The sequence below is a fragment of the Macrobrachium rosenbergii genome, chromosome 50 (assembly GCF_040412425.1).
Source record: "Macrobrachium rosenbergii isolate ZJJX-2024 chromosome 50, ASM4041242v1, whole genome shotgun sequence".
Lineage (NCBI taxonomy): Eukaryota > Metazoa > Arthropoda > Malacostraca > Decapoda > Palaemonidae > Macrobrachium > Macrobrachium rosenbergii.
Window position 1 is genome coordinate 10,844,818 of NC_089790.1, and position 21,033 is coordinate 10,865,850.

General features: G+C 34.8%; 1 protein-coding gene across 34 annotated transcripts in view; it reads left to right on the top strand.

Annotated features, from left to right (window-relative positions):
- Cadps (calcium-dependent secretion activator 1) overlaps positions 1–21,033 on the top strand; it is a 760,773-nt gene extending 739,740 nt beyond the window's left edge. For 32 of the 34 annotated variants that reach the window (XM_067093725.1, XM_067093726.1, XM_067093724.1 and 29 more), the window contains 3 exons: positions 4,395–4,418; positions 10,690–10,798; positions 19,020–21,033. In XM_067093725.1, the coding sequence (XP_066949826.1) occupies positions 4,395–4,418; positions 10,690–10,798; positions 19,020–19,130 (244 nt within the window). In that variant the 3' untranslated portion in view covers positions 19,131–21,033. The remainder of the gene's footprint in view (positions 1–4,394; positions 4,419–10,689; positions 10,799–19,019) is intronic. The other 2 variants (XM_067093728.1, XM_067093753.1) reach the window with 1 other exon arrangement.

Genomic DNA, 21,033 nt, shown 5'->3' on the forward strand with positions numbered 1-21,033 from the left:
ACCAATGCAAAACAGCCTGCAGCAGGATGTCAAGTTTCCTAAGGTGGTTGGCAACCAGACTAAATACATTGCTATCAAAACCCAGGAACTGGGGAACCCACTCCGGCCCATATCCCAGATTAAATCTAGACATAAAAGATGACTACGATGGAAGGGGAATTATAATTGAATCTCCCAGGTGCTGAATCGTTTATCAATTATAATCCCCCATCCATGATATTTCTGAGGTAGAGGGAATTGGATATTAATTGTGAATATAAAAAAGTCACAGTGTATGTGATAAAAAATTTATATATATACATACAAATGTAACATTAAGCTGTTTCCAAAGTAGGTGATGGCTCCTGAGAAAATGAAGACAGTGGTCACTGCCACATACACACTGCAAATATGGAATCATGATGAATCCATTGTGCAGAAAACTTCAGCAGTGTTTATCACTTGATATACCAACACAGAAGGCTCATTAGTAGTACACTGAACTACCCATCCCAGTGTACCACTCATTTCTTGTTCTCCTTATACTGTACACACTTGTTTCCTTGATACTGAAGCCCTTCCTTTCCAGTAGCTTTGTCACATTATCTATTGAATCAGCGATTTTCAGTGCTTATTGGCGCCGAAAATCACCGATTTTCAGTTATCAGCACCTCTGTTAGGTATTTATCAGTGCCAATATGCAATTATCGGCGCCGATAAGTGGAAATTGGCGCATATCGGCGCTGAAAATCGCTGATTTTCATCGCTAGACAAGTGCCGAAAAACCAGATCGCTGATAGCTGAGCCCACCAATAACCAGGGCCTGTATTTATATATATATATATATATATATATATATATATATATATATATATATATATATATATATATATATATATATATATATAATATATATATATATATATATATATATATATATATATATATATATATATATATATATATATATATATATATATATATATATATATATATATATATATATATAAATTTCTGACATCAGGATAGAACCCAGGTCTTTCAATTGAAAGATGAGACCACTGCCAACTAAACCACACAAGTCATTAATGACTTTTGTGGCTTTTGTTGGCTTAGACCTGGTTGATCTGATGTGAGTCAGAAATTTATTTAGTTCCACATGTGATTGCTGTGTTGATTATTCCTACATATATATATACATCATATATATGTGTATATAATTATATTTATATTCCACATATGATTGCTATATATATATATACATACATATATATATGTTGATTATTTATATACATATATATATACATATATATATATATATATATATTATATATATATATATATATATATATATATATATATATATATATATATATATATATATATATATATATATATATATATATATATACATACATACACATACACTGTATACAAGATAAAGAAATTCTGACGTCCAGGAAGGGTTTAAACCTGCATCTGGAACTTCAGAACAAGAAGTTAATAGGGTATTGTGGTTTTCAAAGTTACATAAGTATCTTGTAAAAAAGTGACCAGTGGATTCTATGTGCAGTATATATTTTTCAGCCTAAATCCTTGGCTAGGTGGGGGGAGGGGTCTATTCCAGCTCTAGTATATGTATGTTTGAGTGGGAATAGACTTATAACATTCTTCATGGTCAGGTGGATAACATTACCTCTTTTTGATATGCTGGATGCAGGTTCAAATCATGCCCACCCATTAAAGTTTCTTCATTTGGTTTTTTTGCTAAGTGGAAAGATCTGATATACAACAAAGACCTTATAGTATAGCCTACACTTAAACAGTAGATGTCCCATCAAGGCAATTCTATGTAAATTCTTGCCCAAATTAACTTACAAAATATCCTTATCACTCAGTTTTAAGAGATATTACCAATAACATGCCGTACTTCTAAAACTGTAGCCTAGCAAAAAAATCATATACAGTAATGGAGGTGATTAGTAATAAATTTAATATGAGAAGCTGAGGCATATATATATATATATATATATATATATATATATATATATATATATATATATATATATATATATATATATATATATATATATATATATATATATATATATATATATATATATAGTGTATAATTTTGTGTTTATGCATAATCATATTTTGAAGTTTACATTTACAGAAATTATACATACACATTGTACATAAGCACAAACGGATACATGAAATGTACATTCTGGTACATAAGTACAAACTGATACATGAAATGTACATTCTGGTTATGAATGATTATGGTCTGAACAGATGCATTCAAGTGGTGATTTTTATGAAATGAGTGAATAACATTTACTACTGTAATATTCTGTAATGTTCTATTTAGATAGGCCAATTTAGAATTACTAGCCTGGGCCCTCCTCACTAATATGGCACTTCTACTTTTTCCCCTTCTTTTCCCTGCATGCTCCTGCACAGTAATGTGTCGTATGTATCAGCACATGTTTCTAAAGTACTGTTTGCTTATAAGTTTTCATTATTTTCCTAAGATTTATAAGCCCATTTATTATTTTTCTAAAGTATTTCATTATTTTTACATAGCCAGGTATATGGTCTGTTGTTCTAGTATTAGCTTTAAATTAAAAAAAATATCTTGAATTGTTGGCAAAATTATTGGAGTATAATTGTATATATTTTATTTATTATGCATTCATTTTTAAAGTTCAAAAATGCTGTATTAGTGTTTTATACTGCAAAGAATTTTTTTAGAACTGATGCTTTCCTTTGGTTGTACTGGCTTTTACTTTTATATTTTGCATTAAACTTGAATATGTGGTATTGTGCTCTAGAGATGACATTTATTCGCAAGTTAACTAATCTTTGGATTATGAAATTTTACAAGGAAGTTATTTGGGTTATTTCAAAAAAGGATTACAGAAATTAAAACGTTTACACTGCTGAATAAATTCACTAAAATGTTATCTTGTTGTTTCAACATTTTATCGCGTTGCCTACTGTGTATTTGTATATACAGTATATGTGCATGTGTGAAAAAGAGCTGGAGAAGAATCTGGGAGGAAAGCTCTGAAATGAAATAACAATCTAGAAAATTCTTTTCATGTTATTTGAAACCATAAAATTAAATAAAATAAAAAGTTAGCAATAGAATTGCAGTGAAAGGTAGCAGTGAGATGGAATACATTGAAGCCAAAAAATAAATCCTACTAATTACTCTCAACATTGCTTTTTGGTAATGAAATTATAAATCATAAGAAGGTAGCTTATTGTTATGTTAATTTGCCATATTTGATGTTTTGAAATGTTACATGTACCTGAGAGCAGGTTGGCTTATAATATCAGACACTTAAAAGATGTGAAAAGAATAAAGCAAATCACTGTACCTGTATTTGTTTTTTTATATTTGCTAAACAATAATTCTAATTGAGGTAGCACAGTGAACAACAGTAATTGAAGATTTGGTGAAACAAATACTCTTTACCATAATATATTGTGTGAATCTGGAAGTACTGTATCATCTCTATAGCACAAATTCACTATTTATTTTACAATATAGTGCATAGGACAGTTAATTTCCTGGTGTTTTTACTTATTGGGCAACCATGTGTGTAAGATGTTTAGTTTTAATGCATGCTGTTATTTTTTATTATTAATACTCATTGTATGTAGAAAAGCTTTTGTTGCATTCCTAAAGGAAAAAGGATGATGGTATTGTAACCAAATATTATGGTTTAACCAGTCAAGTAATGCATTTTCATAAGTAAAGTAATATATCATTTGCATCTTAGAACCTGTAGTATATAACCTAAGTTATGATAATATCCAAACAGTTGTGTTAAGTAATATAAACTTTTATATACATTTTTAGATTAAATTGTACTTGCCATATGTATCCCACTATATTCAGAATGTTTTCAAACCTGGAGACCTCACTACCTATGTCTTAAATTTGCCCTGTATTTTGTAGTAGCTGAATTTCACAAAATTCATTGCAGTTATATCACAGTTTATGATGCTTCTGAATTTTCTCATGTGATAACCCATATCTTAGAAAATTAATATTCATGAGTATTTTGAAGTAGCTTTTGGTAACCATGAATATAAGGTAGACAAGTGAATTTTAGCATATTTCAAATTCTTGTCAAGGTGTGAGAATGACTTTATATAATTAAAAGTGATCATTATACAGGTATTTTTGTGGAAAAAGTTATTGATCATTACTACTTTAGATCTGCAAAGTTCTACAAAACACAGATAGGGCAAATTTTATCATTGCATCGTCACTTAGTTTGAGGTCAGTAGAGAAAGTTGCTTCACCATATTTGTTTTATGGCAACCCCTTATGATCTTTAAACCTTATCTTTACTTAACTTGTCTTCTTTTTTCCCATTCCTTTCCACCATCTCCAGCCTTCCTGAGGGGGCTGAAGGAGAGTAAGTAATGTTCTTCCAGCATGGATTTGTGTTATATTTTACTTCATATATATTGTAGATGGTAGACATTTTAGTTGGTTTTTAAATAAATTGTATTTCATATGTGAAGATGGGCTATATGGAGTTCATTAGATTTATAAAATAGCAAGGTGACATGATTCCTAGACATAATGTTTCTCATGGTGATGTTGGACAGTTTATGGCAGCAAGTGTTTTAAACTAACAGTGAAGTTTCCTTATAAGATTATTCCATTCTTAAACAACAGGTATGTTTTATGTGTTTCAGAAATGACTGCAGGCTTTTTTTTTAATAATGTACTGAAAAGGAAATGATTTAATACAAAGGCTTCTTATATCTAAAACATCGTGGGTGATCTGGAATATTCTATTGTTCTGTCTTTTTTTAGTGTTTTAAAGACTTATGATCAGTTCATATGAAATGCTCCTTGACTACATCCAAAGAGTGCTTTGCATGGATCATAATTTGAAGAATAAATGCAGTAATGAAATAAATAACTTCTAGAATAAGAAACATGTTCTCTATCACCTTGTACAAAAGGGTAATAATTATATATATATATATATATATATATATATATATATATATATATATATATATATATATATATATATATATATATATATTAGTAATATATATATATATATATATATATATATATATATATATATATATATATATATATATATATATATATATATAAAATATACAGTGTTTTCAGAGGGATAAATACTGTACAGTATTAATATTTATAGTATCAATTCAAGGAGAGAACAGTTTGTCAATACAGTTTACAGATGTAGTGCAAGAGGTATCCTTATTTCCTTGGATGCTTTCATAGCAAGGAGTATTTTCCAAATGGAACTTAATCAAGCTTTTTCTAGGTTTGTGATCTAAATCATCACAAAGCCTTAACTGTGTACATTTAAATGTGCATACATATATACTTCCCAAATAAGTCTAAAATAAAAAGTAATACTTCTTTTGCACATGAGCATACATCCAATAAAATTTTTAAGTGTGTAAAATTTTACCAATATTTTATTGTCTAATTAACAATTTCCATGCATGATCTGATGAAGAGAAATACTCAACACAGAATGATTGTCATTATGCACTTTATTCTTTCATTGCAATAGTATGTATATATATATGTTCATTTTTACGTGTTGTATTTTTTCAATGTGATCAAAGTGAAAGGTAAAGCTATATTCTTAGGGCAGAAAGGTTGAAATCAAATTAAGAGTATGTGGGCCCCATAAACATTATGTAAACTCACTGTGTTAAAGAAGTGGTATTTGACAATGGTTTTTACACCTTTTATTACAAGAAAGTAGTGTGAGAAGTGCAGGAAATTTTTTTAGACATAGCTGCTTATAGTTTGATAGTGTTTAGAAAAAAAACTTTATTATCACTCTTCATGTATACAAATGACTCCTGGTAATGGCTGAGCCTGATTGCTGGGCTATGGAAGTAGCTGAAGTCTTTGATTTAGTGGCGTCACCTTCGATTGCACTATGTCATTGCCTTTTACTACTATTGAAACTAACCGTGGTCATGGTCATTATATGGCTAAATATTGAGCAGTTAAAACTGTTTCTGTAGTTATCTCACAAAATTAATACACGAGTATTTACTTAGCAAATACCCAGGATTGATTGTACTGAAGAAGTTATATTACATAATAGTTATAAAGGATTTTTATGAGTGAACTGTTATGCATGAATATTATGTGGAGGAGTCTGGCATGATCTTAATTCACAAGTTAAAAATGCTGCATGCACATATACTATCAGATTAGAATTCCTCATTTTGAAAAGTTTTGAAATGAAAATAATGAGGGGACATGAATACAATATGTATTCTGAGGTAATACCAACAGTTACCAGTACTGTAATTTACTTTGTCCTTGAAAGACAAAAAGTATACTTAATGTAATATATCACCTGGGTTTTGTGCTTCTTGATGTGCCATTTTCCTCTGTTATATTGTGTATGGGTACTGGAAAACATAATTATTGTGAAAGGTGAAAAAATTATACAGTATTTTGGAAAATATTTATATAAATAAGCTATTTTTGTTAGTTTTAGTGACTTATATAGGCAGGTGCTGCTGTTTATGTATATCCAAGAGAACAAGCAGTCTAAAAATTATGCAGTTTTCTGTTGAAGATTGTGCACAGATTCATTGGTACTCTGGAACATCAGCCCAGTTCTTGTGCACAGTTCTGTTGACTAAGAACATGTGCACAGGCTCATTAATTAAGAGCTTTGACATAGGTTCATTGGACAAGAACTTTTATGCCCATTGACCAAAAGCTTGTCATAGGTCAAATGGTCAAATAGTTTTCAGGTACATTGGCCATTAGCTTGTACACATCCATTCCGTTGGTAAAGTGATGAAATGCAGGTCCATTGAGTAAGAGCTTGTTATAGGTCCTTTGATCATGAGTACTTAGATCCATTGGCCAAGAACTTGTACACAGATCGATTGGGAAGGAGGTTATGTGTAAGTCCATGGACTAAGACTTTGTTCAGTGGTTAAGAGCCTGCTTACAGGTCCACTGACAAAACCTAATTAGTTGAGATGTTTTCCTACTTGGCCTTATTACAATTTGAGGAATTCAAAGAGGCCAGTTCCCCTCACCTATCATTAAGAACCACAGAAGGTACCTTGACCTTCACTGGAGGGAAAGGATGATGGCCTTACAATTTTGGCATCACGGCTACTTCAAGGGTAGCTCTCCTCTTTTGAAGTTTTTTTTTTTAATGTTGGGATGTAACCTAACTGAGCGTTGCAAAAATATTAGTCTTCCTTTTTCATGCACCAGTTCACAAATGTGCCCATAAAATTTCTATTAAATAGCAAAGGCTACTTGTGAAGCTCAAAAACATGAGGATGAGAAAAAAAGGGCAATATTATTGACACTAGAATTAAAAATTATGGAGAATTCCTGATCAAAATAGCAAATAGATTACTTGAAAGGTGGACCAGTAAAGCAGGAAAATGGACTGAAAGCATGTAGCAGTCACAGCATATTCCAGAATAAGTACACATACTTGCAGACCCCTGTAAACTTAGGAGATGTAAATGTTCCCAAAACAAAACAAGCTATCAGTAATCTCACAAGTGCTGAGTGAAGCAAAAGAACAGCAAAGAATTTATGGACGATAGCTAGTCTAACTCAAAAGTAAAATTTGGCCCCAGTGCTGAACATAATTTATAAACAAGCAGCTAGCTTATTAAAAGTCACGTATTATATAGTATAGCCAAAACCAGAGTGTAGAGTAAAACATGCTCAATTAATGTTAAGTGTCCCCTGTTGGTTCTCACTGCAGCCCTGTTGAAATTCAACCCAAGTACTCTGCAAGCAGTATGAAAAATTAAAATTGGCAACAATGTGAAATGTCTTTGGAGTACTGTATTTTCATTATATATATTTAAAATATTGAAATAACTCTTGTGATGGGGAAATGGAAAGAAATTTGAAACAGATTAGGAAATGCAGAAGGACTATCACACAAATTGTCAAAATGGAATCAGAATTAGCCTTACTGAGTACAGTACCTTCACATTTGTCACCATTAGACAATTGTATGTTCAAGATTTTTCTGAAGCAGTGGCAATGAAAACTATCAAGTCTTGTGAATGGGTATGCTAAAGATAGCAGATCAGCATAATAAACACATAACTTTTGCTTTTAATGTGCACATTCAGTTGAAACAAATTCTTTGGTAAGGAGCCAAATGAGTCTTGCTGCTTTGTCAACTCTGGGGATATTTATTCATCCAAACTAAAAGAAAAATAAATAATTGATACATGTAAACTGTAAAAAGTAAAAAGCTCATACTGAAAGAAAGAACTATTTCTAACTATTAAATAAAGGGAGGCAAGTCAAGAGCTACATACATCTAACTTTTTTTCTGATTAATGAAACCATGCTAATGAAATAAATGATTGAAGAATGGGGAAAAGGTTATAATTTCTGTAAAGTTCCAAATATGCTTATTCATAATGTTGAAAAGGTTATAATTTCTGTATAAGTTCCAATTATGCTTATTCACATTTGTGGTAGCAAAAGAAAAAATAAGGAAAAAAGAATAAGATATACACTGTATTTAGTTTTAAAGAAATTGGTGTGAAGTGAAAGTGTAGTGGCAATTTCGTCTAGGTTTACATATTGATTGAAATTTTTTGACTTCTTACCTAAGTATACATACTCACATTTGTCATGTTAAAGGTTTTCCTTTGTTTGTGCCCAGGAATAGACTAAACTACAGTACTGTACCTAATTTATTCTGATATTATTTGTCAAGCAGCAAGACTGACTGAAAAACCAGGACACTACGAGCCCAAGGACTTTCATAGAGAAAGCGGTCCAATGCAGAAAAAAAATAGGAAATAGGAGGGGCAAGAAATGATTTAGTACCTTATAATATGTAGGCCTATGCCTATGTCTAGACTCAAGCCTGAATCTTGGTAAATTTTCCTAAACACACAATGTACAGTATCTGGATACAAAGGTACTGCATTTAAGGAGGCCTGATTTCAGAGATATAGTTGCTCTCCAATACTGTGCATATCTTGTAACATTTACATAGAATTTTGTGTATCTTGTTATACTGTACTCAAATTGATTCTGATGATGATGGCAAAGGGGTAATTTTATATTTTGTCCCATATTTAGATTCAAGGGAGGATTTGTTCTCTCTCTCTCCTTGTCCTTCATTCCTTTATGGTTTACCTCATTTCCCCACCAGCATTGCTATTTGCAATGACCTTTCATTACCTAGTTTAACTTGGGTGTCACTTCAAGACACTTAGTTTTTATTGGGTCAACCAAGTTTTCGTAAAACCCAAGTGAATAATGTAGGTGTGTAAACATAATTTGTTCATGTACCATATTACTGGCATCAGTAAGAGTTGTTATAAAGGCTAGAGAGAAGTAAAAAATAGTCATGACAGACTGTTTCAAGCATGACCTTTCAAAATTTTCCAGATATCACTATATATTGAATACTAGATGTATGATGTAATATGGTTCTAGTGTACTGATTAACAGTATTTCCCGTTTGTTAAATTTCCATGTTCAGATATTTTTCTGTATTGTTCTTCAGTTCTATTCACTGTTTTCCTCTTTTTCACATTTTGGTACTGTATTCCATTCTGTGGAAGCTGTTTTGCAAGTTCATGTCCTTTTAGGCTTGTCTCTTATAAGTGTGTGGAAATTTTTAAAAATAATAATGCGGTATTCACTATGTGAGGTGTGAGATCGTTTTACCTGCATAGATGACCTGTCTTACCATTCTGTTGATGTAAACATAAATATTGCATATGTCTATATACTGTAATCTAGCAGTACAGTATACTGCACAATGTAGTACACCAGTTTACATTATTTGTAACGTATTCAGAAAATATAAAACATTTAAATGTAACATGCCTCTAACATTTTCTCAGCAATAAGTATTATTATTTTGAGCTTGTAGGCGAGAATCTTTGTGATAATTCAGGAGCAGCAGTGGGAAAGCCAGGAATGTAATAATGGTACAAAGAGAGCTTTAAAATTATAGTTCATTTATAAGCTTTTTAGTGCATTTGTAGAAATTACGGAGTTAATTTTTCTGTTTTACAATGAAAAAGAGAAAAATTAACGGATTTAAAGTTAGTAAACTTGCTAGAGTAGTTTTCTTCTTTATGATAAAATAGTTTGAACACTAGAAAAATTTCTAGGCTTGAAATTGTGCATATTGACAAGAGTTATTACTATAGGAAGAAGTGGTATGATTAATATATATCATGTCTATTAAATATAAGCAACACAAAGGGTTAATAAAGGACAGAACCCACATATTTAACTTTTACTTTATTGCTAACAATCTTAGAGTGAGTGTATGATTTAGCTTTAATTTTAAGGAATGAATAACTGGATAGTAAAGATAAAGACATTTTTTCTAGTGCAATATTGTATGTGATAGCCGTGCAGAATATGCTAGCATGATAGTGTGACTGTGTTGCCAAAAATATATTTCTTGTAGAACAGTAGATAGCATCTTAAGAAATTGTGTGTTCTTTTGGCATTATATTTTCAGGGTTTTGAAGGAATGAACATTTTGATAGATTAGGTTTTTAGATCTTCATGGATTTTCTGTTTCTACATGGCTAATAAATACGTTTGATGTTTAGAACTACTGACTCACTGGCATCCCATAAATTTCCCTTACAATAATTGTTTTTTGTGTGCTTTATTAGGGACTATCCTGAGACAGGGATTGAAGATGACATGGTTGAAAAGAAGCCTAAAGTAACTGCTCAGCTCAGCCAGACTCTGGGTGAAGATCCTGCAAATTATGTTGCTAAGGTGAGTTGATCCTTCAACTATAGATATCTTCACTGAAATTGTTACACAGTTGTGTTTTAGAAATGTTACAGTATAGTTTACATCAACGCTAGAAACACAATTATTCTCACATTAGATATTAATCTCGTCATTTGAGTGATTTGTATAAAATGTTTGTTCTGCTAGTGTTAACATCAAATGTTACACAGTTGTGTTTTAGAAATGTTACAGAATAGTTTACATCAATGCTAGAAACACAATTATTCTCAGATTAGATATGAATCTCGTCATTTGAGTGATTTGTATAAAATGTTTGTTCTGCTAGTGTTAACATCAAATGTCAAATATTTACATACTGAACAAAGAACATGACTGTTCGTAACTAATGACATAACCATATAGTAGGCAGGGAACACTGCATGTGTTGGTAAAATTTTGAAAGACAAAGAATTAGTTGTTCATGTTAAAAGAAACAGTGAAAGGATTTAGAAAAAATTAAATTGGATTTTGTTAGCAGCAGACTTGCTATGGCTGTCCTTGAAGAATACAGTACATTCTACTTATGGTTTATGAATTTTACAACTGATAGCTGAAAAACTTGTCACCTGGTAGTGAATTAGCTTTTAAAATTTGATATCACCGCAATGTCACCAATATTATCTTCATTGTTGTACAAATCCCACTCTCTATGAAAAATGAAGAACTGCTAATGGTATGTGAATTAATGAACTATTTTATTTTTCAAATTTGCATTTAATTTTTCCACAATTCAAATACAGTATCACTAAATTTGTTGTTTGCGCAGTCTGCTATAAGATGAAATAATGTCTCGGTTTTTGCTGGTCAGATCCACAGCAGCATTTTTATTCAGTCTTCATGGGGATTGGGAAGCTTGCCCAAATCATTAACATAATCCACTTTCCTTCCCAAATAGCAGTGACAATAAATTGTCACTAATTTCAAGATCTGCTTTGAAGAAAATAATGTATAATGAAGTGAAGCAAATTTGTGATGTACTTTTGGCACAAAGCTAGGCAGACATCTTAGAGGAAGCATCTGGATCCAGATACAGTATATTTTCTGAAAACCTATTAAGTATTTATGAGACCTACAAATTAAGAAGCATTTATTCTTTTTCTCATCACGTTTTGGTTGCCTTCAGCCAGAAACCTAAGGCTAAAATAATGTCCTGTGGTAAAAACTATAAATACTGTACTGTATTAGAGAAAGACAGTTGATTTTAAAAGTTCCCAGTTATAAGACTTGAAAGGTAGTTTCGGATGCCAGTAACATCCAGTGATTGATCATTTACTTGGTACTTAGGAGCATTCTTACCCAGTACCTCAAATTATTATCATACCAGACCCTTGAGTTAACTTTAACTTTCAGAGAGCTGGTTTGAAAGGTTTGTTCTTAATTATTATATACAAATTTAATAAAATAAACAAAAAATTATGAGAATTTTGACAAAATTTCTTTGCAAGATTTGTTTCCAATGCATTGCTTGCTGTGGCCAATTTGAAGATAAGATGGTAATACAGTACTTTCAACGTGGAGTTCTTTTTTGTATGAAGAACACCATAATCCAACTGTTGTTTTACTGTTGTGTTTTCTTGATTTGTATTCTACAATGCCTGCCATTTACTGATGACAGTGGGTTTTACATATACTGTAATACCAAATCACCATCAGGAACAGTTATATTTTAACTAGTCTTTCTGTGTCATGTTGTTAAGCTTGAGAGACTTTGTTGCTTAGTCTTGGATTTAATTCATCCTCTCTGTTCATCAAAGATGGGAATGATGTTTTCTTCTCAGTATTTCTTGGTGTTGTGTTGAGTTCTCTTTCCCTGTATGTTTTGGGAAAGGTTTTGGCTCTTGTTATACATTTTAGGCCTTACTTCCAGATTTGGCTTACTGAAGTGATTGTTTTTAGTGATGGAGCATTATCAGGTGGCCATTTATTTAATGTTTTATTGTTATTTCATTTATTCTCTCTTCGGTATTTTCATAATCAGTATTATCTTCATATTGCAAAGTAAGGGAACTTCGTATACATTACAAGACTATTTTTTTAGACTCAGTTTTTGTATTATTTTCTTTGGTTTTATTAGATTTTAATGAAAATTTTAATTTTATTTTAATTTGTTATAGTTTTCAAGGTTTTGCCTAGTTGTCATTTACATCTGCAAACTTTTCTTTTAGCTCTGGTTTAGTTTCTTTTATGGTTGTTCTCTTTAGTAGCAATTTTAATTTTGTATCATACATATACAAAATACGTACCTTAGATCCTGCATGACTACAGTTTTAACATTTTGAGCCTTTTTTGCAGGGATTTTAACATTTGTATTTTTCTGTTTTATCCAAAGATTTCTTTTCCACTGGTACACTCTTTCCCGCCACCCTCATTACCTGTTGGGCCATAAAGTTCTTTAGGAAGGTGAGAGGGTCCAACACCCTTAATTCCGTTGGCTTGTGAGCAAGTCGAGGGCCTCCACTCTATCAGGAGACATGAAGGCCTTGAAGAATACCTCCCGTAGCCAGAAGAAGATGGTGTTTTTGGATACCTATTCCTCGTGACATCCCATACAAAAAGGTGCTTACACTCTGGTCGGAGCTGCTTCACCATTTTCAAGTGTTTTTGGATACCCCCTCCTTGTGACATCCAATACTCACAAAAAGGCAATTACACTCTGGTCTGAGTTTCTTTGTCCTTTTCAAGTAAGATTGTAGGGAAAAAACTTGGCACAGCTACATCTTGTCTGGCTCTCCACCAATAAACTCTTTAAGGGAGGGAGTCTAGAAACTCTCAAACCTTGAGTCCAGAACCGAGGGATTTTGTGTCTTTGTCACAAATCTGGGGACAAAGGAGAATGAGTGAGATCATCCTTCTGAGAGCCTGACAGGGAATGATAATCCATGTAACTCTCCACCTCTCTTGGCTGAAGGAAGGATAAGAAGAAAGACCATGTTGAGGGTTAAGATCCCTGTTTGATAACTGGGACAAGGGTCTGTGTAGGGCTGTCCTGAGGCATCACAGTACTAACATCAGATCCTACTTAGGGGCCTTACCTCTCAAGGAGGACACAACTATTTGAATGCCTCATGAGATTTGTGATTTCTGAGAAAGCAGAGCAATTGAGCAAGAATTGCCTGGTAACTCTCTTAACAGTCGAGACAGACAGGCCCTTGTCTTGATGCAGGAAGACCAAGAAGTCCATTACATGCTGAAAAATGGTACTGAATATAGAATAACCCCTTCTGTGATGCCAAATGCAGAAGATAACTGACAGTTCTGCAAGAAAAGCTCTCTCTTGCAAGAGTTGCTGGATAACCTCCACACATGAAGATTCAGTAACTGCAATGTTTGATGATACCTGGTATGTGGTTGCAACAGAAGAGTGGGCCATGTGGGCAGGGTTGTTGGTATGTCTGTCAGGAGCAAAAGGAGGTCTGCGTTCCACTTAGATGCAACCAGTGTCATGGGAAAGACTGGTGTCATGAACACTATGTTGAGTACCTGGTAGAAGAAACTGAACAGGGGAAAGACGTAGATGTCCATGTTGTACCATGGGTGTTGAAATGCATCTAGCATCACTGGCCATGGGTCTGGGACTAGGAAGCAGATGGGAAGCTATTGGTTCAGTCTGGTGACAAACAGATAAATCATCAGATGTCCTCACAAGTTTAAGTCACTCTGCTAATGCCACAAACAGGCACAGAAGGACATGAGAGAGATTCCCATCTCTCTGAGTGCTAAATAAGCTAAGTCAGGTCCTTTAACTCCCCCACCCTTTTTACAGAGGCAAATGCAAAGTCAAAAAGTCTTGAAAATGAGGTAACTGAGGCCTGTGACAGAGGCGCAAAAGGAGCCCTGATAACACTATGGAGGACAAGAGACATATTCAGCTCTAAAGGCCATAACTCCCAAGGTGGACAAGACTGCTCAAAGCTTTTTGTTAGAGATCCAGCCCCTTTAGCTTGAAGACCTAGGACAAGGCTGAGCAAAAGCCTTTTACTTTGGAGACTAGAAAAGCTTGTCTCTATGAAGATGGACAAGTTAGTCTGCAATCTGCTGAACAGAGGTGTCTGGGAAAGATACCCCTTCTACAATACCAGTCACAGAAGATGGCCCACTTTCTTTGATACATGTTCAGGGAGGACAATAAAGGTACCCAGACATCTCTTGCAGTTCTGCAAGAAAAGCTTTTCTGTCGCAGGATATACTGGATAACCTCGACTTGTGATTGACATAGGAAAGTGGGCCATGCAGAAAATGTTGCACCTTAACCAGAAGTCAGCAGATTGGAATATCACCTCTCAGCTTGCAGCCAACGAGGAGCCTCCGTGGTCATCCCTAGATGTTGATGGACATTAATGATCACCTTGCAAAGAAGGTGGAAAGGCTTAAAAGTCCAGATTGTCCCAAGAGTATTGGAAGACATCCTCCAACACCACCTAAGGATCTGAAACTGGAGAATAGAAAACAGGGCATTTTCTGTTTAGCCTATACGTCTATGCTGTCACGTCCGAACATATGAGACTAACGACTGGGATGAATCGACTGCACATACGTGCATGTCTTCACAGACTCGGACGTGCAACAGGACACGGTCTTGAAAGCTTGAATGAAGATCAGAGGGCCTTCTGGAAGAGCATGGAGAGATGGTGACTAATGTCACGGACGTTTGAACATCATGTGAGAAGAGGTCTTCTCACATGAAGTACCTCTTCTCACATGAAGGGCTCCCATCATTCCCTGCTCTTGATGAGTCACGTCCTCGGAACTGTGAAGTTATGTTTGTGGGCATATTAAGAGTCACATTCTTGAATGGACTTGAAAAGTCACGACCATTGAAGAGGGCAAATGGACGTGCATCAGCCCTCAAACATTGGCTGTTGCCTACATGCTTGAATGGCACTGCACAGACATGCTGATGACTGGTTGTCACCGACGGACGTGGTCATGACTTGCATGGCTGTGGACAGAATGTGCACAGCCATGGCCATGAATTGGAAGACTGTGGACATGATTTGGATGGTTGTGGACGTGATTCGGCTCCATTCCAGGTGTCCACTGAAGTTATATCAGTGCTCTTCGCTCAACAGAATGAACGAGGCGGTGAATGGACGGGAAACAGTGCTTCAATGTGGCATGGCCATAGGGCATTCCATTTTCTTCTCAACCTTTCACTCGAGTGAGGTCGATGGTCCGTTCCTGGACACACCATCTTGAAACAACTTCCACAACCCCAGTGCGACAGCCATGTGCCAATACACAGCTGTATAGTACGTCCATGCTGTCACGTCCGAACTTATGAGATGACCGACTGGAATGAACCAACTGCATGTACGTGCAACAAGACACAGTTGTGAAGGCTTGAATGAAAATCAGAGGGCCTTCTGGAAGAGCGTGGAAAGACGGTGACTAATGTCATGGATGTTCGAACATTGAGTTGACAACAGTACTAGGGTGGAAATATGTCCATGGTCATGCAGAATCCCTCACTTACATCAAAGGAAAGTGCATCATTTCTTTGGCTGGACGTCCTTGACGGAAGAAGAACGTCAAACCCGGTCATGTCTGTGGATACAGGCAGTCCCAGGTTATTGGCAATCCAGTTTTTTGGGGCTTGTCTAGTGACGAAAATCAGCAATTTTTGGCGCCGACAGGTGCGAAAAAGCCCTGAAAATTGCAGATTTTTGGTTATCAGCAATTTTCACTTATTGTCATGCCATCAGAATGGAACCCCCGCCGATAACCGAGGACTGCCTGTATCTGAAACTATGGTGACTAAATCACGGACGTGCAAGCATCAAGGCGATAAAGCCTGCGCTAGAAACGTCCCCAAACGTCCAGAATCTCTTACGTCCAGCGAAGAAAGTACATCAACTCTCTGGCTGGAATGTATGCTAGAATCTCCACGGCTGCCTCTATCTTGAGCCATCTGGTGAGAATCGTCGGCTCGGAGTTCTGAAGTAAACTGAGTGTCCTGCTCAAGCCGAACCCCTGGCCAAAGCTGAACACTTGAGACAAGCATCTTCCGAGTCTCAGATTTCCGAAGAAACCAAAGAACTCGGAAGGCGCTACTGAATCACGTACAGGACAAATGTCAATTGCTCCCTCTACTCGATATCCTTAGAAACATGGGCAGGGGAGATACTAGTTCAGTGAACATCCCTGAACTAGTATAGGTGACACAGCTTACCTCTTTAACTTGCCATATATGAGGAAACCGTGCATCTGGTGCTTCGAGTAGCAGGGTCTCTGAGAGAGACCCACAACATGAAGAAGCCCCAGTCCATAGACGAGGGAGAGCGCCGATAGAAGAAGGCGAAGGTGACGATGGTGAAAGGATTCTCTTCTTCAAATTCTACTGTAACCGAAGGGCCTCACCACAATACACGTACATGTGAAGAAACAGCAAAGAATTGCTAAAAACCCCAAACATCTGAGATAGCAGAAGACAGGTTGTACTTCTCTTGAAAGGCCAATTCGATTGGTCGAAACTGTTGGAGGAATCGATTGATGACGTCATAAGAACTAGTCATGACGTCACAATCCCGTCAGTGATGTCACAGGAGCATATGACTCTTACCAAAGCAGAAATTGCTTTGTGTAAGAGTGGGTATAACCATGTATTCTAATAAAATTGTGTGATAATATAAGTTTATTTCATATATATGACACAAGGGCAACCAAAGTGAAGGGCATCAGATGACGAAACATCGGAAGGGAGACGAGAAGCCACAGCAGCAGATGAAGCTACATCAGAGAAGCAGTCCATCTAAGATTAGTACCATGAATGACAATGTAAACTGCACATCTGGAAAAGAAGAACAAAATGGTGTTGCCGACACTGTCCCAGGAGCGGAACAACCCCTAGAAGTCACCACATAGACAGGGCTCCCAGCCTCTGAAAGGAACACACTGCCATCAGATCTGGTTTGGTTCCATGCTTCCACCACAGAACTAACAAGTTGGATGAAGTACATCAATATGTGAAGTGGCAACACTGGGAGAGTGAAGAGAATGTAGTTACCTTTCAGATGTGTGCCCCATCCCTTCTTTGGTATGTCTAAAAACAGAGGCATTTCTGGATGAGAGTTCAAAGGAGGAACTGACAAAAGGTTCTTGTCATCTGTCCACCACACTAGAACCTTCCCTGTCGTCTCGACTTGAGGCACGACAAACTGGCAAGTGGCATTTCAGCTGCCACTGAAGAGAATGTAAGTGGCTCTGCCCATAAGGTTATGAACTTCTCCAAGGACAACAGATAACCAAGGACCACCTGTCAAAGCTGATTGTTCCTGCTAGGCTAGAGACTGTGGTCCAACCTCTCTGAACTTACTTGAGAGTTTGATTGGAAGGCTTTCACTGCTGTGAAATCTATAAGCACCAATTTACTATGATCCCCAACTTGTGGCAAAAGGAGAGGAGGCAGCCTCTGTCCTGGAGCAACTGTATCTCAGAATACTCTAGGACTATCCAATCACCCAGACAAGTAGCAAGCATATACCCCTTAAATGGGCCCAAGCCCAAACCAACGTGAACACCTGTAATTAACCTATAACTAACAGTCTTGTTACCAAGCTCAACAACTGCTTCATAGGAACAAAAGAAGCAGCAAATCATAATGCATGGCCACAAAACCTAATGCTCTTTAAGCAGTAGCCTATGCCTAGAAAAACAATGTGAATGGTTACCAAATTATTAAAAAAATGACTGCAAATGATAAAGCATGACCACAAAAGCCAATGCTTTTGAAGCCACAGCCTTTGCATAACAAAACAATTTGAATGGTTTCCAAATTATTATTTCCTTCATCACTGTACAGGAAAAGTTAAGGATGTAAGCAGGCTAAGAAATCACTAATGCAAGACTGAGGCTAATTCAGCATGTGTGCTGGACCCAGCATAATCATAGCTTACTTGTGTACAAAATGTTGGAGCATAACAACCAGTCTTTCAGTTTCACAAACCTTCCCAGTTAAGAAAAGTATTGATCAGTTCCACATATTGGACAGAAATATTACTTTAAATTTGGAAATATATTGGCCATTTTGATAAATTTTCTTAATGAAAATACAGCCAGGTACATTTCATCCATCTCCTGTACTGTAAGTCTTAAGCACTCCCAGCTATCCTCTCTACCATTTAGTTTGAGAAGAGTTTTTTTTCCCTTTTTTCAATACTTCTTGGATACATCTGTATAATATTCCCTTGAAATTTTTCTCCAACAGGTATCAAATGTAGCAGGGAATGTTGCGGGTAAAGTTGGAAATGTATTTGGTGGCTTGAGCAAAGGAATTGGAGGAATAACGGGTAAATTTGGAGGCGGTGGCTTCTTCTAGATTCTAAGCAACTTCTGCTCCTTACATGGATACATGTGCTTATTCGAAAACTGAATAATTCAAGAAGATTCACCAGAAACTATGCTACCTTGAAGATTTCTTGAACTTGACTCTTCTGCAATGCTTTCCCTAGACGACAATGATTCTGTATTTCTCGTAACTGTGCCATTTCAATTTTTGTAAATGCCTTTTATCTTTGAAATCAACTGATTTTACATATATTATTCTCAGGATGCTGTCAGAATTTATTCAGTGTAATTCACAAGGTTTACAGGAAAAAAGTGACAAAATACATAGTGAATATGTGAATGAAGGGTGCTTTTTAAGCATGAACAATACAGTATGTCATTTTTATTTCCCACATGAATGAAGTCAAGACATAATACATTTTATTTCTAGAATTTGCATGGAATCCATCCTATCATAATTGTGTAACAGAAAAACACAAATATAGCGAATGAAATCCTAAAAGGTTTTGGCATATAAAATATAGTGCCAGAGAGTATCTTAATTTTACACAATAAGTTTATCTGAAACTGTTCTAGGAATAACTAATCTGTTAGACTAAATATTAATTTTATTGCAGTATTTAAAATTCTGAATAATTCTTATGAAAGGAAATATTTAAAGGCAGTAAGAATGAAAGCAGTGGAATATTTACAAGAAATGTTTTGTGAAACGGGAAGAGAAGTAACTGCCTTTTGAGCAACTATATAGCAAAATAATGTAGTGTTCACAATAGATCATAAAGCCTTTCATTTAAATTGTTATATTGTTGATTTATATAAATATTGTATTGCCTTATTGTAAATGTAATTGGTCATAGCATAAGGAAAATACAAGAGCTAAATAAGTTTTATACGATAGAAGTTTAAAATGTACTTGGTCATAGATGCAGGAGGCCTATTCCTTGTAGATGAAAATGTACAAATTCTCATTAAAATATTTCAGCTACTAAAGATATACTATGTATATTTTCTTTAAATAATCAGTTTCCATGTTATTGGTAACTGTCATTATTTTGAAAATCTATTTATAATACCAGTAAAAATGGGCTGCTGATCATTGTAAACTTTAGTTACATACACAAAAATAAGTACAGTATTGTAGTCACAATCTTTAGTGTATAATTTAATATTTGAGTTGCATTATGGTGAGTTATCTTCTTCAACAAATGGCTAAAATCCTTAGCTATTACAAATTTATGTAGATTTACTATGAAATACTACCAAAGCATTTTTCCTGCAGTGTATATCTAGGTTTTACTGTAAATAATTTTTGCATCTCCAAAGTGGTTTATGCCCATTGCAAAATTGACAGAGCTAATATTTTTAGCTAAATATTTACTCCTCTTGCAACTAAGTAATCATAACAACGGCATCTATGCTGCCATCAGTAAGTCTGAAATGTGACACACACTTCAATGTTTACTGCTTGCAGTAGATATATTGAATATACTCATATAAAGAAATGCTTGCCATAAAATATAATACAAGCATGAAAACTACACATACATTTCTTAGGCCTTGTATAACAAACTTGCTAATAAAATCACTGAAATGTGTGTTAAATCAGACTAACACTTGTCTTGTTGACCATTTAATGTGTATTATACAATTTCTTGTTGCCATGGTATTGAAATAAGAGGTAGAAAATTACTAAGTAGCATAGGATCTACTTTTTTATATTAAGATATATATACATGTTAAAACATTTCTCAAATAACGTGTGGATTGCAATTTTGTTTATGGTTCAAGTAGCATATTTATCTTCTCAGTTTCCCATAAGTTTGAGAAATTTACTTAGATATAATATGCACTATGTTGAGTTACAGTGTGAAGATGAAGAAATGTTTTTTTTATGCCATTTTGTTCATGTTATAAAATAAAGTCAGCAAACAGCA